General features: G+C 35.9%; 2 protein-coding genes across 10 annotated transcripts; one reads left to right on the top strand and one right to left on the bottom strand.

Moving 5' to 3' along the window:
- Positions 1–2,183: 2,183 nt before the first annotated feature.
- On the top strand, positions 2,184–9,804 carry LOC114300999 (putative WRKY transcription factor 2). Of its 8 annotated transcripts, none has more exons than XM_082880300.1 (6): positions 2,184–2,555; positions 3,654–4,110; positions 6,294–6,479; positions 7,029–7,873; positions 8,151–8,309; positions 9,172–9,804. In XM_082880300.1, exons 2-6 carry the CDS (start codon positions 3,670–3,672, stop codon positions 9,719–9,721), a joined length of 2,181 nt encoding a protein of 726 aa, XP_082736426.1. In that variant the 5' UTR covers positions 2,184–2,555; positions 3,654–3,669; the 3' UTR covers positions 9,722–9,804. The 8 variants fall into 8 exon arrangements, with proteins under 8 accessions (XP_082736426.1, XP_082736425.1, XP_082736428.1 ...); XM_082880299.1 differs by having other exon boundaries at positions 2,186–2,555; positions 3,591–4,110; XM_082880296.1 differs by having other exon boundaries at positions 2,190–2,555; positions 3,591–4,110; positions 6,285–6,479.
- Positions 9,805–10,317: 513 nt separating this feature from the next.
- LOC114300998 (chloride channel protein CLC-f) lies at positions 10,318–19,366 on the bottom strand. Of its 2 annotated transcripts, XM_028245883.2 has the most exons (10): positions 18,600–19,350; positions 16,794–17,196; positions 15,978–16,172; positions 13,957–14,411; positions 13,717–13,821; positions 12,444–12,677; positions 11,872–12,084; positions 11,459–11,691; positions 11,173–11,250; positions 10,318–10,914 (listed from the first exon to the last, which is right to left on the bottom strand). In XM_028245883.2, the coding sequence occupies exons 1-10, from the start codon at positions 18,894–18,896 to the stop codon at positions 10,833–10,835; spliced, it is 2,295 nt and encodes a 764-aa protein (XP_028101684.2). In that variant the 5' UTR covers positions 18,897–19,350; the 3' UTR covers positions 10,318–10,832. The 2 variants fall into 2 exon arrangements, with proteins under 2 accessions (XP_028101684.2, XP_028101685.2); XM_028245884.2 differs by lacking the exon at positions 11,173–11,250 and having other exon boundaries at positions 18,600–19,366.
- Between the last annotated feature and the right edge of the window lie 4,209 nt (positions 19,367–23,575).

The raw sequence follows: 23,575 nt of genomic DNA, 5'->3' as shown, positions 1-23,575 counted from the left end.
CTCTCCAATAACAAGTTTCTCATAATGTGAACACTTGGACGGTCTTTGTTGCTTTCTTAATTCTCTTTATTTCTATATGCTATATATACGATAACAAAAGTTTATAATTTTTTTTTACCCACTTATTTAACACATCACATTATTGGACTAGGTCAAGTTTCATAATAAAATAGCTAAGTTCACAATGTTGTCAGTAATATTTTAGTTAGTGAAATTTCACTGACTTCAATTAGTGAAATCATCTCGTGCCAAACATTACCTGCCCAGCTTTACTAATCAGCTAAAAACTTTAAGTGATGGGTAAATTGAACAATAATTATCTATGTATTGGATTTTTTTGAATGTCCAGTGGGTTATAATTGTTATCATATTTATAATTTATCTGTTATCAATTTTAAAAAATGATAGAGAATAATAGGGTACAAAACATATTAATTATTGGAGAAATATCAAATCAGTGATATTTACAAAAATAATTATAAATCAGTGATAAAATTTGTAAATATTAATAATTAAAATTATAACTTTTTCATGAAACTTTAATTATTTTTTGAAAAGGCCACTAAATTGTAATTTTCCCTCAATTATTTGTGTTGGATTTTTTTACAGAAAAATAATATAACCACAGAATTTTTCTAAATTTTTAGAATTACAAATGAAGTAACCACAATGTGTACCACATAATTCTATATATAAATTTTATTAGTATATTATTACTTTTTGGTATATATTCAATTTAATATCATTTTTAAATCTCGTTTGAGAATTAATTATTTCTATTAACTTTTTATAAAAAAAATATAAAAAAGTAAAAAAATAATATGATAATTTATAATAGGAAAAATTAATCTAAGGTCTCTTTCCTAGTTTTAGTAATAGAAAAGATCCATAATATTATTTTGTGATATCTAAGGTCTTTCAACCCCACACTCATATATCCCAAAGAAATTTGACTCTCTCAACTCAAAAAAATACCCTTTCTTTCTTATTCTCCAGTTCACACCATACTGCAACCAAATCTTTCCTTCATTTCCTCACGTCACCATCATCCATCCTCCGTCGCCGGCCCTTTGTTGCGCTGCCGCCAGCATCATGATCTTGCCTCCACTCTTCCTTTTACCCTCACTCACTCTGCCACACCCATTGCCCTTGCCCCCACCGACTACTCCCTGCCGACCGCCATCAACGCCCCTGCTAGATATCACATAATATTATTTTGTGATATCTAAGGTCTCTCAACCTCACACTCATATATCCCAAAGAAATTTGACTCTCTCAACTCAAAAAAATACCCCTTCTTTCTTATTCACACCATACTGCAACCAAATCTTTCCTCCATTTCCTCACGTCACCATCATCCATCCTCCGTCGCCAGCCCTTTGTTGCACTGCCGCCAGCATCATGATCTTGCCTCCACTCTTTCTCTTACTCTCACTCACTCTGCCACACCCATTGCCCTTGCTCCCACCGACTACTCCCTACCGACCGCCGTCAACGCCCCTGCTACTATCATCAGAGCACTGTTGCTCGGTTGCCACGTGTGCCTTGTCTCGCTCCGTTACTACACTGTTGTTACTGTCACAGCTTGCCACCCCTCACCACCCCGTCACATCACCCTCCTTTCTCTCTCTCTCTTTCGATGTTGTTGGCCCGCTAACTGCAACTGCACTGTCGTTGCCCCTCCATCTCTGGCGTCCCACCATCGCCAGTCGTCCTCCTCCTTTCTCCCCCACACCGCCACACCGTCTATTTCAGGTCCCCAATCTATCTCAAGGAAAATAATTGTGAGGATGAAAACGAGCCTCGAACTGAAGCTCTGTGATGAAGATGATGAAGAAAATGAAGTGGGTTTGGGAGAAAAGTAGAGACATGCCATTGAAAATTACAAAAAATGAAATTTCTCTAGGCTGAAGAGAATTTATCTAGAAATGTTTTTGTGGGAATTTCTCTGATTTTGAGAGAATTTCTCTAGATTAAGTGAATTTCTCTGGAAGTCCAAAGAAATTCTCTAAATCAATTTGAGAGACTTTAAACATTATTAAAATATTAGATATCTTTTATACTATAAAATTTTAATACCAAGAACCCTAAAAAAATTCACTTTATAATAACTTTTAACTGTTTAATTATTTTAATCAAATGCCAACTAATTATATTTATAATTTATCTCATATAAATTAAAAATAGAAGAAAATTCACCAGAGAGACAAATGTCATGTTTGTGTGAACTTTCCTCTTCTCTCTGTCTCTCTCCAAAGATTCCATGCATTTCTGATCCACCATAACACACAACAAACCCCACTTTTTCTCCTCCTTTATTTGATTTCTTTGTAATTTTCCCATCTATCAACCATGTTTTTGCCCAAACGCATCTAGGGAGAAAAACAAGAGGGAGAGAGAGAGGACATTGACAGGAAGGTGGGATTTGTCTCAATTTTCTTTCAAGAGAGGGGAAAAGAAACCCATTAAGCAGAGTTCATAAGAGTAGGTCAGAAGAGGGTCTCCTTCATACCAATCTTTGCTTTGACTGTCTCTCTTTTCTCTGTTGTTTTCAGGTGCTTACCTAGTTATCATTCTTTTGCTCATCATTTTTTTAATGATTTGAGTCTTGAATTGGTTTTTCTTGTATTCCATTTCACTCTTTCTTGTTTTTGTGTCTCTCTTTTTTTGGGAATTTTCTTTTCTGAGTCATCTATAGTTTCCCTCTCTAATTTAAGTTATTTCCTTTTCTATATTGGATCTTAAATTTCCCTCTTTAATTTTCTTGTTTTTCTTGTATAATTAGATCTTGATGAGCTTCTGTGATTTTAGGTTTGTTTGTTTGCCCAAAAAAAGATTTGAATAAATAGACAGTGTAGTTTATCTTATTTGATGGTTTGTAATTCTAGATTTTTGTCAACTTTCAGATTCTGTTTTGTTGATTATTTTCAATTATCTTTAATTTTGAAAACTATGATAAATCAGTTTGGAAATGATTGTGGGATTAATTAAATGATCTTCCTGGATTGCCCTGAATTGATGTGTCATGAATTGATGATCCTCTTTGAATATATATATATATATATATAAAATTGTTGGACTGATTCTGATTGTAGATTTGTAATTGATTTAGGATGTGTTTGTATTAAGGATTTGAGGGAATATTTGTGCAGGGAAAGGAAAATCCCTTTTTTTGTCATTTACCTCTACAAATCCCTTTCCAAATCTTTAATCCAAACATAGCCTAGGAAAATCTTTTATTGTGTTGAGGGAGGAAGACATTGATAAGTGAGATGTATATTAAGAAAATTCATGAATGGGTTTTCATCAAATCACTTTCTTAAGTTCAGTTTGTTTGAATGGAACCAAAAGGTAATTGGTATTTGTAGTCTGATTCACCAGCATCTGAAAAAGGAAAAAAGAAAAGAAAAAGGAAATGAATCGTTTGTAGTTCAGACTATTTCATTGTCATAAATTTTTTTGATCTATTTGATCTCTTATTGACATGTTTATCGTTGTCGCTAATTATATATTTCTGTTATTCACTATATATATTTGATTTATATACTATTACGTTGGCTTGTGTTTGATGTTGTCATGATGTAAATCAGGACTTAATTTATTACATACACCGCCTTGATTTTGTTGCTGACCTGATTTTGAGCTATAACAAGGCAGCTTAGAATTAACATGGGTGGATTCGACAACCATGTTGCTATTATCGGAGATTGGATGCCTCCTCCTAGTCCAAGTCCGAGATCCTTATTCACAGCAATGTTGGGTGATGATATCAGCTCGAGATCAATTTCAGAACATGTTGTGGAAAACAAAACTGGGGCGTTTTTTCAAGGTCATGAAGAGTGGACTGATGAGAAGGATGGGGATGGAGCAGGCGATCAATTGACTAAATCAGATCCATTTTCCGAGCAGAAAATGGGCTCACGTGGAGGTGGTCTTTTGGAAAGGATGGCAGCTAGAGCAGGGTTTAATGCTCCGAGGTTGAATACAGAAAACATCAGACCTTCTGACCTTTCACAAAACGGAGATGTTCGGTCGCCTTACTTGACAATTCCGTCTGGTCTAAGTCCGACAACCCTTCTAGAATCTCCAGTTTTTCTCTCAAATTCACAGGTAAGCTTAAGATTTTGATAACATTTGGTTGGCATTTTTTGGAAGTACTTAATGTGGGATGCAACAGTGAAAAAATATATGAATTTATTTAATTTAATTGAGCATATAACCATTGACAGAGCATAATGGTGAAGTATGATCCGTAACCGACCCCACTTGAGTAGGATAGTTTTGACTTGTCTTATCTCCGAGAGGCAATATCAACCTTTGCCTTGGTGATATCGGGGAGTTTCTTAGTCTTTGTTTAGTTAGCAACTTGTACAAAACGTGGGGTTGTTGCTTACTGTACGGCTTAAGTTTAGAAGAACTATGATAAAGATGAAATCATATTGTTGTGGGAATTATCTTGTGGTATGGTATGTTGAGCTAAAAAAGGGCAAGGAAACTAAGAGTTCAGATTTGATACATTGCTTGAATCACAATTAAAATTGGAGAAGAACAATCATTATACGAGGCTCATAATCAGGAGTAGAGCAAATAAGACTTCATAATTATTTCACGTTCTTCACTCATTGTGTCTCTCAACCAAAAATCACAAAATAAGGATAACCAATCCAAAAATGGTCCCAATTACAGTAATTGTGGTGATGCCCCCGCTTTCTTCAATGGACCCAATTGATGATGAAATAAACCTTCATACTGTTGGACATGCAAAATAAACATGCGATTTTGATGGGACATCCAAACTCTATCTTTATGAATGCCCAAGCTTCAAGGAGTTGGTGTGCAGTATTGCTGCACGGATGTTTTTCTATTGTTAGTATGAGCCTTTCTGCTTGAAGATGCATGATCAATTGTGAATGGTGATGTTGGTACAATAAAACTGAGCGTGTTTTCACTTTTATGTCACTTTATGGAATTAATGTTGGTCTAGATGGGCTAGATTTGCAAGGTTAACAATTTATGAGCGAATTATTATGTCTCATTCGTATTGTTTTTGTATCAAATCCGTCTATAATTCTCACAATTAGATCGTAATTCACCTAAGAAGCACGGATACAGATATAGGATACGATATGATATGGATACGGCGTCACGGCAAAATTTGAAAAACTAGGATACGGATACAACAGGGATACGTTTGTAAAAAATATTATTTTTACAATTTTTAGTAATGTAGTATGACCCTAAAGTTTTGACAAATGTGTCTTGACCCTAAAGTATGACCCCTTGTACTCATTTTGACAGTAATTGCATTTAAACTTGGTATTACCACCTCCTTTTCCATTTTTTCCAGTTTTGTAACATAACACCAAAGAGGAGCATGATCATCTTCCTCCATTGGTGTACCACTTGTTGAACCTAAACTTCCCATACCTGAACTCATTTCCTAAAATTTATAAATTTGGTAAAGAAATAAAACAAAACATTAATGTAGTTATCTTTTGGCATGAACATAAAAAAAAAAATTCAGCAATTCAATTAAATTTTAGCAATTCCAACAATATAGCATCACCCATAACAATCATAATGCAATTCAAATTAAGAGGGAAAAAAATTTACCCTTTCAATGATAAAAAAAAATACCTTATAGTAGCTTAGCTTAGCTGCAAAAAAAAAAAAGAAATTCAAAGGGGTTAGTACAGTGAGAGAGGGAGAGAGTGAGATTGAGCAAGAGGGAGAGAGAGAGAAAGTGAGTGAGATTGAGCGAGAGGGACAGAGAGATCGAGCGAGAGCGAGAGGGAGAGAGAGAGAGAGAGTGAGTGAGATTGAGCGAGAGGGACAGAGAGAGAGAGAGCGAGAGGGAGCGAGAGGGAGAGGGAGAGGACGAACCTTGATCGACTCCTCCTTGCTGCTGTTCACGAACCTTGCGATAGAGACGATAGAGACTCCTCCTTCTCCTCCTCCTCCTCACTGCTATTAGCGAACCTTGAGCTAGGGCTTGGTTGATTTTTTTGTTTTATTTTAGATTACTTTTGTTATTTTACACTTGGACCCATTATAAGTTTTTAAAAATATTTCGCCGTATCCCGAAAGTATCCCAAGCGTATCCCTGAAGTATCCTCACGTATCCCAAACGTATCTAAAATTCAAAAAAATAAAAATAAAAATTGAGATACTTCTTTGCCATATTTGATACGTATCCCGTCGTATTGGACGCGTATCTGTATCCGATACGTATCCGACACGCGTATAGGGACCATTTTGGAGTATCTGTACTTCATATTCACTAGTTTATGCAGGTTCAGCCATCTCCAACAACGGGAAAAATCCCATTTGGCTCAGGGGGTTACAGCAGAAGCTCTACCTTGATCACAAACGCCCACAATAAAAATAAAAATTTCTACGAAGACATCAATACCTCATCATTTGCATTCAAGCCTGTTGCAGAATCGAGTCCCTTTCATTTTTTTGGTGTTGCAAGCAAAGTAAGTATGCTTTTGAAATTCTCTTCTACATTTCAACCTCGGGAAAAAGAAACAAAAAATTTTAGTCGTGTTAGAACTCTCTTCTTCACACAATCACAGATGGCACACATATCCACATGACGCAGCTACACACCAAACAGAGTAATGGGTGACACGTATCCTATCAAGAATTATCCATTTTCTGTTAGGACTGTAAAACGAACTAAACTATTGGAGCTCAACTCATGTTCATCTCATTAAAATTCATTCGAGATCTGCTTGTTATGTAAACAAGTCAAACTTGAACATATTTTAAAACTTGTAAAATTTTCAAGTCAAACTTGAACAACTTACTAACTACTAGGTTTGGTAAGTTTACATGCACTATAAAAAGTCAATTTACTCGAGCTCAACTTGTGTTCATTCGTTATGTAAACAAGCTAATTTTGAACATATTTTAAAACTCATTTTGTTTTCAGATCAAAGCTTGACCAACCTATACTGGGATTGACTTGGCTTGTTAACATGTTTTTTTGTTCTTTTAAGTATATTTTGCCTTTACATGTACAGATGAGTTCATCAAATTTTCCTCAGAAAATCTTTCCTAGTATTGAGGTTTCCGTTCAGCCAGAGAACTCTCGTCAGTCTCAAAGTACAGAACCTTCTAAAGTACCGTCTCAAAACGGATCCACACTCCATCTTCACACTGACTTGTCTAGAACATCCGGTAAAAAGGATGCATCGGGTAACACTGTCATGTCGGAGCCAAGGGCTGTTGATATTGTCAGTGGCAATGCCGAACATTCACCGCCACTTGATGAGCCACAAGATGAGGATGCTGATCAAAGAGGCGGTGGAGATGCTGTGGTTGGTGGAGCCCCGTCCGATGATGGGTATAATTGGAGAAAATATGGACAAAAACAAGTAAAAGGGAGCGAGTATCCACGAAGTTATTACAAATGCACACATCCTAATTGTCCAGTTAAGAAGAAGGTTGAACGATCTCCCGAGGGCCACATTACAGAGATCATATACAAGGGGACCCACAATCATTCCAAACCTCCGCCCAATCGCAGATCAGCCATTGGATCTGCAAATCCACTAACAGATATACAACTCAACATTGGTGATCAAAACGGGCCCGATGTTGATTCAATTTGGACAACCATGCAAAAGGGCTCTCCCGACTGGAGGCATGATAATCTTGAGGCGACTTCATCAGCGTCTATGGGTGGTGAGTACTCAAATGGACCTAACACTGTGCCGGGCCAGAACAGCACTCACTTTGAGTTGGGTGATGCTGTGGACGCCTCTTCTACTTTTTCTAATGAAGAAGACGAAGATGATCGAGGGACACATGGCAGTGTATCGTTAGGGTATGATGGTGAAGGAGATGAATCCGACTCGAAGAGAAGGTTATTCCATTTCTTTGTCATACACTTAATCAATGGAGCTGTGATTAGGACCCCCTCATATTCCCACCCCCACCACCCCCACCCCCACAGACACGTGGGGGTTGGTGAGTGGGAGAGAAGAAAAAAAAAAAAAAAAAAAACAATTTCAACCAATCAAAAGGCAAAGGGGGTCGTGGGGGTCCCTTGGAAAGGGAGTCTCACTCTTTTTTGTAATCTCAATGTTTGCTATAATGTTGAGGTGAGTTGGTCAATGTAATATCTTCTATTTTTTTTACAGGAAAATCGAAGCGTACGCAACAGAAATGAGTGGGGCTGCCAGAGCTATTAGGGAGCCAAGGGTTGTGGTTCAAACAACAAGCGAGGTGGATATCCTTGACGATGGGTATCGTTGGCGCAAGTACGGGCAGAAAGTTGTGAAAGGAAATCCAAATCCGAGGTCATCTCATAATCTTCATGTTCATAGTTGTCTCTCACTAAGGAACAAAATTTCATTTCTTTTCCATCAAAGCAGTCGAAACATGTCAGTTTCATGGAAAACCGAAACGAAACATTAGTGGAATATCAAAATTCTATTGTTTCTACTGAAACAAAAATGCATCAAAACATTACAAAACACATTGAAACAATGAGTTGTTTTGATCACCTATTAAGTAACTAAAAATGGTTATTTTTGGGTCCAGACTGTCTCCAGTCCAGATCTGGACAGTCCAGTCCAGTTCGGCCCATTGGGCCCACTTTTGGGTCCATTTTCCATAATCTGAACCGTTTACATTTTAGGGTTTGTTGAGTATATTATTCCTTTAAAAAATCACGTCGATCGGATAACAAATATTATATATTCGGTTCACTTTTGTCTGAAAAAAATGGACGGTCAGAAAATTAACGATTCATAATAAAGTGATCTGAATACATAGTATCCGTTATCCGATCAACGTGATTTTTTATAGGGATAATATACTCAACAAATTCTAAAATGTGAACGGTTCGGATTATCAAAAAGGGACCCAAAGTGGACCCATTGGGCCAGACTGGATCCTCCCTTCCAGAGATGGTGGACTGGAGGCAAGTCCCAGCCTTTTTTTCTATTTACATCTTTTTGTCAAAAGAAATAATTTGAGAAATGAGAATAAAGAAAAAAAAACTTAAATTTGTTAGAGAATCTGAGACACTAGAAAGAAGAGAAGGAGAAATATAGAAGAGAAGATAAAAATTATTCTCTCATTTTCCTTGTATTTCTGAAACATTTCTGAAACTGCATTGCTGAAGTAGAAACAATTTTGTTGCTGTTTTTGATGCAGGAGTTACTATAAGTGCACGAATGCTGGCTGCACGGTGAGGAAGCATGTGGAGCGGGCATCGCATGACCTCAAGTCGGTGATCACTACTTACGAGGGTAAGCACAATCACGATGTTCCCGCAGCCCGGAGCAGCAGCCATGGTAACTCTGGCACCACTAGCAATGGGCCTTCCCAAACCGGCGGTGCTCTTCCGACCCATCTTCACAGGTCCGAGCCTTCTCAAGTTCACAACAACATGGCTAGATTCGATAGGCCTCCTTCATTTGGCCTACCTGAAAGGCAGCAGATGGGACCGGGACCAGGACCGCCCCATGGATATGCCTTTGGGATGAACCAACCCGGCTTTGCCAATGTGGCAATGGCCGGGTTGGGTCCTAACCCATATATGGGAGGACAGCAATGCCCGATGAGTGAAATGGGGTTCATGTTGTCGAAAGGAGAACCTAAGATGGAGCCTATGTCGGAGCCTCACCTGAACCTCACCAATGGATCATCGTCATTGGTTTATAATCAAATTATGAGTAGGCTACCATTAGGTCCTCATATATGACTTTTTATTTTTTTGTCTTCAAGAAAGGAAAGTAGAAACGTTTAACTTTCTATATTTGAATGGGTATCTTCATTGGTGACGAATTTTGGTATTGATTCTTTGATTTTTTATTTTTTTTAAACAAATGAGCTATAGTTTTCCATTTTATTATAAGATTTTCCACATTTTACACACACACTGTCTCCCTCTCTTTTTTCTTTTTAATGGAGAATCTTCATCTGTGTGCGACCACTCATGTTTGATAGCGAATTGTCCAAGCAGAGTATAGATCATTTGTCCCACCCTTTGTCCTACTCTTTATTCATAATTATTATGTATTGTCATGTCATGTCATCGAAATCAATACTTATAAAAATGTATTGAAAATCTAAGGTGGAGAGCTTACCTTTTTACCAACTGGAATGCCCTTCAGAGCTATTACCTCCGTTTCAAATTCTGTTCAGCACATAAAATGAGAAATAATTTTTTAAAATTTCTTTAACATTGTTTTTTATACTGGACAAACAATTTATAATGGATGGAGTATAATTCAATACCATATAGTTGGCTCATGCACCACCACCACCACCACCACAAGAAAAAGGAGAAAAACAAAATGCAGAATGAACTGAGATCTGTATTTCTCATAACCATATAATAAAGTACAAGTCTAAAAATTTTATTATACAAAGAGCCAATGAATTGGGGATACAAAATAGAAGGTTCCTTAATTCATCTTTGTTGTAATTGTGAATGAAAAACACCCAATCACCACCTAGAGGATCGTAACTCAAATTTTCCCAGTACACCTATAATTCATATTCTCATTTTCTCTCAATCAAACACCTCTCCTATTAACTACTGAATTTGGAGTAAACTCAACGTAATGTGCTTAAGTACATAAAGAAATTTCAGATACCAAGATAATCCATCATTATAATGATCTCAACTCTCAAAATATGCACCAAAAATATATATATATATATATATATATATATATATATATATATATATATACTTTGACCAATCTGGATGCTGCAAAATTGACCACTGTTGTCTTTACTTCGACATTGGTTTCACCTATGGCAGAAATCAAACTTTTGAGCATCAAAAATCAATTCCATCGTTTACATTAGTGACCATTAGAAATCATTGCCTGAAGATTGTCGTCTTTTCTCTGCTGATAGACTGATTGCAGGCGATTGATCTCCTCTCTGCATGCACATAGAGAAATCAAGAAGACAAAGTTCCATTAGGATAATTGCTTCAAATATATATATATATATATATTAAAAAAAAGGGCACAAGAAGAGTAAAGTAGGACACACAAACATTTACAGTCACATACTCAAACCATATATCTAGTCTTATTTGAAGGGGACAAAATAAGTCCTTGTGATGTGCAACCTTGAAAATTCACTAAAAAGATGCAAACTAATTTGATTTGAGTCATAGCTAAAGCCATGACTCACCCATATGGATCTGTTTGTAGTAGATAAAACAATCGAGATCTACCAAATCGTATGTGAAGTATATGGAGTTCTTTCAGCCTTTGAATATGAAAAATTGTTAGATTTTGAATTTTGATATATTCACTTGTTGCCTCTTTGGGGGGGTGCGGGGAGGGAGAGCAAACTCAACACAGCTAACCTAAGACATATCTTGAAGTTTCTATTTCTGAAAACGAGGACGAGAAGTATCAAAGGATTCAAACAAATATACGAAACTATATAACCATCAACAAGAAATAAAGATAACCTGAGACAGTTCCAGATTGAATCATAATAGAGAATGGCAACAATTCTGTGCTTTCTTTGTCTTTGAAATTCTCCACCACGCTTGACCACAGGTAGTTGCTTTATTCCCTTGGCCTCTATTAGCTTCTTTGCGATTGCCAAATCAGTATCAGGATAACAAGTTAAAAGTCCGCGCTCTCGGCCACGATAGCTTATCCCTCTAGTGCATATAGAAGAAACAAGGCATGTATTTACCTGTCAAGAACTCATGTTTAATCAATTTTATAAAAGGGGAGAAAATGTGAGGGTAAGATCATCTCTTAGACATTGATAAAAGAATCAGGAAAGAAGACAGTGATAGAACTTCACATCATAAAAAAATCACCAAAGTGGACGTACACTAGAAGAATGATATCAATTGACATTACTACATACATCGTGAAGTGATGAATCACCATCCAAAGCATCAACAGACTTCTTTGACAGAAATCGTTTGATGTCACCATATGTTAAAATTCCTTCTAGGAAATCTTCAGCATCAACCACTAGCACACAATGCTGTTCATTGTCATGCATAGACTGAAGGGCCTCTTTCAATGTTAGACTCCGTGAAACCTTCACATATTTCTTTGACATGGCCTGAGAAACCTGATCACAGCAAGTACAGTGGCGGAAGTTGAGCAACATATGAAACTACAAGATAACAAAAAGCATGATCCAACCAAAAAAATGAGAATCTAAAAGCATAAGAAAAAAAATTCTAGGGTAATTATTGGGTGATCCCAGAGTACCACGTGGCATTGTCCACATGGTGCTCAACCAATGGCATAGTGGAAACTTCACAGGTTGAACAATATTGACCCACCTTGTTAGGTAGGTAGCATACAAGGAATGACCCACATAGTGTATGTTGCGGTTTTCTATTGGCCAGGAGCACCAAGTAGGGACTATTCAATAATTTTCCCATATCCTAAACCAGTTCTGATTGGAAAAAATAAAAAACAAACCTTCAGATCTTCTAGAATAATGTCTTCATCGATTGCTTCTTGGTTTTCACCGTTTCCTATAACACAGAGTTCTAAATTATTTCCACCTTCAGCTTGTCTCCAGGTAACCTCGTTTTTGTCTTCAGTGGGTGAGAGAGCAGAATAGCCTCTATTCAAGCTCCTTTTATCAGATGCCTCGGTCTCTTTGGACTGGTTTGTCACAGAGGGTACCCATATTGCTAACCCAACAGCCCCCTGCTCGCAAAAATTTAAAACAGAAGAGCATTAAATCAAGCAGTGAAATTGTGGACTGCAGAACACATGTCAGAAAGATATGTTATATTTGCCAACTTTACAAACCATGCCTCACTCTGCCTTAACCTCCATAAACATTATTATAAATCGATATGCTTAATTACAAGCCTTACAATGATATTGTCATTGTAAGGAGTTTTAGAGTTGTTTTGGCAATTAGCTTTTTAGTTAGCTTTTTAACTTTTTACGAAAAGACGAGCAAAAAAATAGAGCGAAGAGTTGACTTTTTGGTAGTGACTTCTTACTATAAGCCACAAAACAGAGCAGCCCAATGATGAACAATACTATTAACAACTATACTTCATCTTTCTCTTCTCGTCAACTATGCTTTTCTCTCTACATCCGTCTCTTTCCCTAATTTTCCTAGTCTCTCTTAATCCATCTATTATTTTCTAACACCTCCACTCCCTAGTCACCTTCTCTCTTTCTCTAATAATTTTCTATCATCTCCTCCATTCCTCGTAATACATCGTTTTCTCCTTTCCTTTTCACTCTTTTTTCTTTCTTTAACTTATTTATTTTCAATCAAGAGAATCAACTATTGAATTTTGAATAACATCAGGCTACATTGCAATAAAATTGTTCAAAAAATAATGTTTTCACTTTCCATCAATGCTTAGAATAAGCATGAAAAGTTCAAAACCAAGAGCAATCAAACCAGTATTACTTTTCCAAAGTGCAGAATAAATCCATCTAGTAGAATAAAGTTTAAAATGCAGCAGCGATCTAGAGAAGCTAGTTTAGCTAGATTGGAACCATCTGTTAGAAGAGACGGAATTAAGGTTGGTACATAAAACATCACAACTACAAACCTGCTAATGTGGATCTAAACACAACATGTATTGCCCTTTTCTTTGACAAGAAACCATTACACATGTTGCCTTGATCAGGCTTCATCAGAAAAGCTGGTCTTTTACACTCACACACGCATCAACAAGTGCAAATCAATCTTTACAAAGCAAGATTGTGAAGGAATTACCATGAGAGGAAGCAAGATCCTGTAATCTTTTGTCAGCTCAAACAGAAGTAAAACTGACGTCAAGGGTACTGAACAAACTGAAGCTAATGTAGCAGCCATTCCAACCTGAAGTGTGATTAGGAAATATAAATATGCATCAATAATAATCGAACTTAACCAATCAATAAAATGACGCAAACAAATTATTACTTGTACAAGCAAATTAATGCCTATTTAAGTAGAAACACGCTGACTACTTACCAGTGCATATGCTTGTGGCTGGGCAACAGAAGCATTTCCTGGCATGGCCGAATTGATTAGTTCTACAGCTGAACCACCAAATACAGCACCCACGGCAGCACCTATCATCAAACTTGGTGCATACAGCCCACCTACAAGCCCAGACCCCTTGCACAAAGCTGTGGCAACAACTTTAGCAGCTGCTAATTGAGCTAGCAGCCAGATTCCAGGTGCTGAAGCACTCTTTCCAGTATGAAGAATTTCATCAACATTGGTGAAACCCCAGTAGAGTATTCCAGGATACTTAAGAGCTATTATCCCTGCTCCTAAACCCCCCAAAGCAGGGCACACAACAGCAGGAACGCCAAATTTTTCCTTGATAAACTCAAAGGCCTCAGTGAACCAATTTACCAGGCGAGTGAATACTACACTTACTACCCCACATAACATACCCAATACCAGGTATAAAGGTAGTTCTGCAAGGAAACAGCAGTGTATAATCAGGAGAGTAGATCACCATAAATCTATAAAACGTAAGCTACTCAGAGAATTATGCAGATATAATTACTTTGTGTTCGAAGTGCACAGATAATTTAGTTCGCATGTTTAATTACAAAAGTGGCATGGATTGAACACAAAATGCGGAGAAGTCGTTTAAGATGGTATACTCATGTTCATCGTAGATCAATTAACACGCATGTAAAGAGGAGTGATTTGATCCACATGATCAACTTAAACTTAAGCAAGGATACAACTTCAAATAATATCAATTGGAGGGAATGGATCTATATAGCCAACCAAGTAAATGGGATAAAATAATCCAACTATTTACCCACACCAAAAATTGAACAATGAAGCTTTTATACAATTTTTCTGCTTAATGTTTATGTGACCAACACTACAACACACACAGAGCCCAAATCTTAGCATTTAGCACAGCAACGATGAGCCACATGTTGAAAACCAAATATCCACTGAAAAAAGAGAATAATATAAGAGAAAGTTAAGCAGAATAGATCATGTCAAGCATTTAGTGCTCAGATTTGCACTCACTAACTTTACAGACTGTACAGTTCATTCGACAGGATAAGTTTTACACTAAGATACTGGGGGGTGCATAAATAACCAATCTGCTTCTTCCTCCCCATATCAGCTACATTGCTGTCTAAGATTAAGGGCAGGAAAAGGATGAAGTGCCTGCAGTTAAATTGCCAATGTAAGTTCATAAACATAAATTCTAATCATCTCCCCACGTCACAACTTGGAATGTTTTGTTTTTGGTTTTTGGGACACGTAAATGTATCGATTAAAAAAGATGCCAGAAGGAATGCAATGCAACCTTAGGCCCCGTTTGTTTTCAGAGGTAGAATGGAGGGGATTCATAGTGAAGGGATTAATAGTGAGGGGATTGATAGTGAGGGGATTAAGTAAAATGGTGTTTATTTTGATGATAGTTGTTAGTGTAAAAATTGTTAAATTATTTTTATATAAAATAATAAAACAAACAAAAAAATATAAAAAATTAAACATTAATATTTAAAAAAAAAATTCTCAATAGGTAAAAAATAAAAAAAAATTCTAATCCCCTCACTATTTTTCTAATACTACTTCCACCTCCACCTCCACCTCCTCCATCCTAATCCCCCTTCCAACCTCCATCTTAATCCCCTCCTCCATCCTAATCTCTTCCCCAACTCTACAAACAAACACAATACTAAATAACCCTACCTCCATCCTAATCCCCACCCATCCATTACACCCCAAAACAAACGGGGCCTTATATACATGATGTCACAACTCAGAACAATTGAACAAATGGAATAACCAAGCGATCCAATATCAGGGCAAAGCAATTTTTTCTACCCTCAATACAGTAAGGATGATTAAATTCTTCAAAAGTAAATTAGAAGCAACTGCATTTTAAAAAATTTCTTCAATAACTGTACAATTATTTCAAGAAGTATGCGAACAATCAAACATAAATGTATGCACACAGAGATGTCATCGAGTTATGATAATTGAACAGGAAAGAGATAAAATACCAGCAGCAGATTTCAAATCGTACGTTGGCACTGTGAAAGCCTGTTTCTCCCCAAGTACAGCATTTGATACTGTAGATGAAATAACGGATGCTAATATTATCATGGCAGTTGTAAATGGAGGAGAGTTTTCTGCACGAAGAGGCCTCAAAACAGTTTCAATAGCAAAGAAACAACCGGCCACTGCTGCATTGAAACCTGAGTTGTCCAAAGAAAAAAAAATCTATTATATATCAAACACCAGAGAAATAAAAATACCAGTACAAAAATGAACACCATCTGCGAGGTCATAGTTCTTAGAATTACAAATCAAAAGGACAAAGAGAGGCCAGTGGCAAGCAGATTAAAGATTAGGCACAAAATGAAGCAGAATGGAAATACCCATACTATTTTAAAAAAAAACTTAAGGACATCACAATATAATCATAGAATCATGCATCCACATGAAAGAAACACTCTAATAGCCCTCACACTGCTTCATGTTGTGGATGTCCCAGATCGCCCAACTATAAGTCTTAGGCACCTACTTTTGGGTGCACTTGATGACGAGAAAGAGAAAAGGTTCGATTTACAATGAGATTGCCACAACAGGACCTCCTGATTGATCACAAGTGCAAATGAAATCCTTAGGAGTAGCCTTGACCCAAAGTTGACCCTTAGGTGGGGTTCCCAAGGCTGGTGGGAAAATAAAGAAGAAGAAGAAGAAGCTAATTTCAAAAGCAATTGCAAGAAGAAATGCTCATTCAAAGGCAATTTCGAGAACAAGAAAATAAAAGAGCATGTACATGGTGAAATACTAGAACAAGATAATCTGATTACCTGAAGCTATCCCAGCAGCTGCACCAGCCGCAACAAGAGCTATTTTCCTTTCCCTGTTGTTTTCCATCATTAGAGAGCATCCATTGGCACATGATTTTCCAATATCTACATCAGGGCCCTCAGGTCCCAGTGAACAACCAGTACCTAATGTAACAGCAGCCTGGATGGCTTTTACAGTGGGGAAAACTCCAGCAAGCAAATCAAAACCCTGTTCTTGAGAAGAATTGGACTGCTTTATTTGGTCTAATATTTCGAGTAAGCCATGCATCATTCCAACAATAACGCCTCCTGTAACAGGTACTAAAAGTATCCGATGCCAAGTATCAGCTAGCCTCTGTAAACGGAGCCAAGCAGCACCCTCATTTGGAGTACCAGCCCAAGCCCATTCATGTATTACATGTACCTGTAATACATATATGGATATTCTGGTGTCAGCAAATGTCAAAGAAGCAATTTGCAGTAAGCAACTCATGCTCAAACACGTAAGGATGAGAAAAGTGACCAAAGGATCAACCATGAAACTCGTAAAGAATTGATCAAGCACACACATGAGACAACAAAACTTACATGGCTTGATAGCATTCCTAAATCAATAGGGCAGAGGCTAATGCATCCACAATCTGAGATGGAATAGCATTACAAAAGCCTCTCATCTTATTTTCCTTCAATCTGAAAGATACTCAACCAAAACATGCAATGAAGGGGTTTATATAAACCCACTGAATATGACAAAAATACCCCTATATCTGAACACTCCCTCCTTTTTACATTGCCCTTTGCACCCACAAAAATGCCAAGTAAGATCAACATGATGCCAATCTATGTAGCATAGACACTGGTATGGGACACAAACACACCAACACAGTCAATCTTTAAAAAGCAGGGCACTACGCGGCTAGGACAAGCTACATATTTATGTACCTTTTATGCATGTTATTATATAATAAAAATAGGAAAATGACATTTCATACCCCCTTCTAGCCTCTCACAAACCTGATTTTCCAGCACTCCGTGCACACTTTGTGACTTGCAGCAACCATTGCATCCAACAGTTCTCACAATCCACCAATAGTCAGTATTATTAGATGCATTCATTTTTAATCCTACCCCTTACTTCGACTTATTCAGATGATCACCCATTACTTCCACTTATTCTATGCCTATTTTCCTCCTGCTCTCATTATTTAGCTTCTATACCACAAAGCTAGCCTTTTCTTTGCTCACCTAGCAATCTTTCCTTTGATTTGCGAGACTTGCATGTCAACCAACCACATATGCCTTTTTTTTTTACTTTTTTTTTTGTTTTTGTTTTTGTTTTTTTGGGGTCAAAGTAGGATATTAGCCAGTTAGTAAACTAATGGGCATTCAATGCTTCTCCATAAGCTCCAACCTGAACCTCCCCCTTAAAAACCAAGGGGTACAATACAACCACTTGAGCGAAGCTCAATTTTCCACATATGCCATATCCACTATGGAAAATGCTCAAAACCTCTAAATTTATTCTTCACATGGATTGTTACATGTCAGTTGTCAACCAACTAAGATCCAACCCCTCCATCTGTCTAGGGATCACTAGCATAACTCATTAACTATATACAAATATAATGTACACCAAAAGTCATCATCAATAGCAAGAGCAAGAGATCTAGATCAACCAAAATTACCTAGTTAGAGTAATTAATTTCCATTTTTAGGACATCATTAACAATTTCAGTGTATATATATATATATATATATTTTGCTACGATACAAGCCATTCAAATCCAAATTCAATAAAGCAGAAATGGAAAACAAGCAATGACTCACTCCACGATTGAAGGCAGCAACACAAAGACCCGTAGCGAGACCAAGAAGGCAGCCAACGAGCAGCAACGCCCATTCCGGCGGAGCGCCGTCGCCGAGTACGGCATCTCCGCCGTGATCTTCCCAATCCGAACGATTGATGCTGAGTCGGCGTCCCGAAAACCCTCGATCCAATCGCTTCAACAGATCTTCAATTCGTCTATTACTCTTATGAGATCCTTGACTTTCCAAATCGCTCTCCGAAACCGACGAATTCGACCCCAACAGAATGTCGTGATCTCTGAATTCGCCTCCCGACATTTCAATTCCTCCTCATAATCTCAATACCTACATACGAGTCTGTTAGATTTGAGTTTTTGAAGACGGGGAAGTGGAAAACTCTGAAATCAATGACCTAATTGAATTGGCTCCGGATCTTTCTCACGGCGATCCAGGAGATTCGAAGCAGACGCGTGTATGGAATGCGAGGTTTGGATTCTAGCTTATTTTCTTGGCAACCAAACGTACGTCCTGATTGGAAAATTACTGTTTATCTACTGGGAAAAATCGATCTACGCGATGCCTCTTTTTTTTTTTAATTTCACGTCTAACGTGCAGATTTGCAATCATCTGGAGGCAGACTGGCTAGCGACATGGTAGAGTTGAGAAAATAAAATGAATGATGGTTTTCTTGGTTTTTGGCTATATGTTACAAGCCTGAAGTTGTTTGGAAAGTACCACAAAACAGAATATCTACGTTGAGCCATCCTGTTACTATCAAACATAGTTTTTTTAAATACTTATTAAAAAAATATCATTGAAATCCTCTTTTATGAGTTCCTAAACATTTTCTTTGAAAAATATCAAATAAATATATTTTTTTATTATTTATAAAAAAATAATATGATTTAAAAGGTATTAAAATATAAAAAAAAATACTTTTTAATAGTTTCCAAAGAACTCCTTATAGAGGTGATATAATTCCAAAATAATTAGAAAAAATATATTTTAGTAGTTTCTAAGCAACCCCTTAGAGACAAAATTTTATTAAAATTTCTATAAATATCATTTAGTAAAAAGTTATCACATCACCTCTAATAGTTATTCAAAATTGTCATCAAATTTAAATTTAATGAAAAATAACTTTTTTTTCTTACTCTAACGATTTCATCAAATACGTATCAAATTCATAATTTCACTTTTCTTTCATCAAACTGAAAACTAAGACCATCTCCAACAATGCATCAGATGCAGCATCAAATTTGAATTTGATGAAAAAAGTCATTTTTTCTCCCTTCAATAGTTTCACCAAACTAATATTAAACCGAGAACGGAGAAAAATTTTCATCAAACTGAGGATTCGAGTAAGCCTTCACTATTTCACTGTGCTGTAACGTTGCAAGTGGAGCCACCGGACGTCTGGCTGGTTGACTCACCGGTTGATCGGCGCATGCAATAACTCACGAATCCATCCACAATCCATCCATCTACCCTCTTTTTTTTTTCTTTTCTCTTTTTTTTAGTTTTTGGTTTTTTTACAGCCGCCAAAAACCTAGACAACCCATCTTGGCCGTTCGTCTTTCATTGATGGTGAATCTTTGATCAGGTTCTTTGTTGTAGTTGTTGTACTTGTTTTCTTTGTCCTTCAATTTGTGTTTCTTGTTGGAACTTGTTACTTGTGGTGTTTCTTTCTTTTCTTTCAATTGGGTTCTTTGCTCTATGATCGATGAATTTGGATCTGGGTTTGGGTTGTGGTTCTTGTTTTGTTTGTCTTTAATCTTCTTCTTGGTCTTTAGACTTGTGGTTTTTTATTATTTGTGAGTCATTCTATAATTTCTTTGAATTGGGTTCTCTGCTCTGTGATTGATTTTCTTTTCTTGATGAATTTGGATCTGGGCTTGAGTAGTTTCTTATTTTGTTACTCTTTAATCTTCTTGTCCTTCAGACTTGAGAGTTTTTGTTGTTTTTTTGAATTGGGTTCTGGGTCACTGGTTTTCCAAACTTTTCATCAGAACCTTCTTAAAAAAACAAAAATTGAGTTTGCCTACCCTGGTCGACCCGCCGAGCATCCCCTTCGCTTTGATGCATGCTACAGTGGAACCATCGGAGCTACTCATGTTAGATTGAGAAAATTACATTTTTTTTACTCAGATTTGGTGAAAATTTTACTGAACCATTGGAAATGCGCTAATGTGTCTTTCATGAAATCACTGTTCATCATCGTTGGATTTTCATTAATTATCAGATATCTCCCAAATGACCACCTTAACACAAAAAAATTGAGAAAAAATTACACTGGCCGGTCGATCGACCGGTTGTCTGCCCGGTCAACCGGTGGTTTGATGAAACTACAAAACTCTTCGTTGGAGCACTTAATATCAAATGAAACTTTTATTTAAATTTTTACTCAAATTTCATGAAAAAATTGATATATCTTTTGAGATGCCCTTAGTCTATCAAATGTCATTTGATAAAACTTTTAAGATCTTTAATATTTTTTATATATTATAATAGTCAAAAAATTAAAAAGTTATTAGAAAAATTAAAAAATCAAAGAATTATAAATAATAATAAAAAAAGAAGTCAAAAATCAAAGTTTTTTTTTATATTTTCTTTTCTCTTTATTTTTGTACACTTGCTTTCATAAAAAGTCAAAAAATTATCCCAAACATATTTAGTGTGTTTGGTTTTAATTTTTTGGAAATTGAGTTTTTTATTTTTCGTGTTTTTTTTTTTGTTTTTAATAAATATTTTTAAAATTTTAAGCAAATTTTTTTTTTCTTCTAGATGTGCCTTACTTAGATGTATCTAAATAGTAAAATATTTTTAAAAAAATTAATAAATATACAAAAATATGAATAATTTTAAAAATTGCTTAACATATTAAAATTTTTTTACTGAAAACAAAAAAATACGGAAAATAAAAAAGTAGAATTTTTTGAAAAGTGAATTTTGGAAATAGAAACCAAACAGAGTAATTAACTTTTTTGACTTTATATTTTAGTTAAAAAAAATACTTAGCCTCCGTTTGGCAAGAAAAAGCCCAGGCTTTTTTGGCTAAAATAGTCACAAAAAATAAAATAGGCTATTTTAGCCACAAAAAACAAAACATCAAATCCAGCCCATAATCATTACAATCCTCTCTCACAAAAAAAGCCAAAAAAGCCAAAAAGCCAAAAAGCCCTTCCCAAACCAGGCTAAAATAGCCTAGGCTAAAAAAGCCAAAAAGCCAAAAAGCCAACCCACTTCCCAAACGGAGGCTAAAATATCCTATTTCCAAACCAACTCGAAAGCAAATCGTGTGAGTCGGATTTTTTTTAATTTTATTAATTTATATTTTAAAGAACAATATTTGTATTATATATTGTTTTTATTTTACAACCAATTAATTTATTTTTTATCAAATCTCACCACTAATACTTTTAGTAAAAAAAATTCTTTTTCTATTCATTTCACTTAGCTTATAAATCAAACATGAGAGAAGAGTTATTTTTCTCAATTTTTTATTTTTTATTTTTTATCATTTCTCGCCAACTCATCCTATTCAAATGGAGGGTAAAAAAGAAAACTAAATCCACTACAGCCTCCGCGCCCAATAGGGTGAGCATGGTTTGGATTGAACCGAGTTAAAGTAAAATTAGAATCAATTTATTATTTATAATTTTTAAAAAATTGGAACCAATCTAATCCGTTTAAATCATGGAACCAATCCGAACTAATCCATTTAAATACGGATTGGTTCGGTTTAGGACCACGGATTCACATAATTAAATAACAAAAAAAATATATATAACACTTTAATTTTATAAAAATATAAACATAGCGCTATATTAGTTCCGCAATAGTAACATCTATTTCTATAATAACGATATACTGTGCTAGAATTTAAACAAAGCAACATCTATTTCTATAATAACGATATACTGTGCTAGAATTTAAACAACCATAAGAAAACTGGTTTCACCATAAGTATTTAGACCATTACAAATTAAAACTAAAAACTAACAAACAAAAGTAATAAAAGAAGATATTATACGGTTTTAGGTTTGAGTTTAGATTTTATATAGAATAAGAGAAGATACTATGGGGGAAGATGTATAATAAAAATATATACTATTTGTATACCGTCCGGATCGGTTCCAATCCGGAACCGTGGGTTCAATCCGGAACCAATCCGTGTACTACGGATTTTTAATTTTTCAATCCGGAACCGAACCACGGATTAAAAAAACCAATTCAAATCTATTGAATTGGACTGGACTGGATCGGATTACGAATTTCACGGATTCCTTACTCAGCCCTAGCGCCCAAAATTGATTGTTGCTAATAACTACGTGACAAGGGGGAAAATTTTAAAAATAATCAACCATATTTTCTAATGAATTTTGTTAACAAAATTTAAAATAATTATACCTATTTTTTTATCAATAAAAAGAAAAAAACTTTATCGATGAACAACCAATGTACAAAAAGATAATACATCAATAATAGAGCGTCCAAATTGCATTATAAAAATGATTTCAACTAAATTGACACTGAAAGGTGAGCTCAATTATATACGTACACTACAACGTGAGTTGAATTTAAGCAATCAACAAAACAAATTAACCCATAGCATTTGCCTATAACAGTTTCAGGCTTATGCCCACAGACACAGAGCAAGCCAGAGCCCCCATCAAATGCCAAACCCCATGCAGCCACAGTCCCAAACTCAGCATTAAGTCAACCATCCCCTAAGCATAAGGCAAGAATAGAACCCAATCAATCCAACAGCTGTTACAAAACCAGTTGTCAACCAAATATCATATATGACAGTGCATATAATAAATAATGTGCAATTAATTTAAATATTATTAACTAATATTCTTAAAACACTCATTAATCAAATTATGTATATATATATATATATATTAAGATATTTACGTATTTTTTGACATAAACTTAGCTTGGGTAAAGTTCAATGGCTGGTGCAATAATCATTTGTTTTGGTAAACTCTACT

The sequence above is a fragment of the Camellia sinensis genome, chromosome 7 (assembly GCF_055761805.1).
Source record: "Camellia sinensis isolate YWXY chromosome 7, ASM5576180v1, whole genome shotgun sequence".
Taxonomy (NCBI): domain Eukaryota; kingdom Viridiplantae; phylum Streptophyta; class Magnoliopsida; order Ericales; family Theaceae; genus Camellia; species Camellia sinensis.
The sequence above is the reverse complement of the archived record's forward strand: the minus strand, read 5'-3'. Positions and strand labels throughout refer to the sequence as shown.

What these genes read in the sequence shown, in the direction of transcription:
- LOC114300999 (XM_082880296.1), top strand. Translation starts at nt 3,670, where the DNA reads ATGGGTGGATTCGACAACCATGTTGCTATTATCGGAGATTGGATGCCT. An exon ending in TTTTTCTCTCAAATTCACAG is followed by an intron (nt 4,111 to 6,284) that starts GTAAGCTTAAGA and finishes CATATTCACTAG; the next exon opens with TTTATGCAGGTTCAGCCATC. An exon ending in TTTTTGGTGTTGCAAGCAAA is followed by an intron (nt 6,480 to 7,028) that starts GTAAGTATGCTT and finishes TTACATGTACAG; the next exon opens with ATGAGTTCATCAAATTTTCC.
- LOC114300998 (XM_028245883.2), bottom strand. Translation starts at nt 18,896, where the DNA reads ATGTCGGGAGGCGAATTCAGAGATCACGACATTCTGTTGGGGTCGAAT. An exon ending in TTGCTGCCTTCAATCGTGGA is followed by an intron (nt 17,197 to 18,599) that starts GTGAGTCATTGC and finishes TATGTATTACAG; the next exon opens with GTACATGTAATACATGAATG. An exon ending in TTATTCTAGAAGATCTGAAG is followed by an intron (nt 12,085 to 12,443) that starts GTTTGTTTTTTA and finishes TGCTGTGATCAG; the next exon opens with GTTTCTCAGGCCATGTCAAA.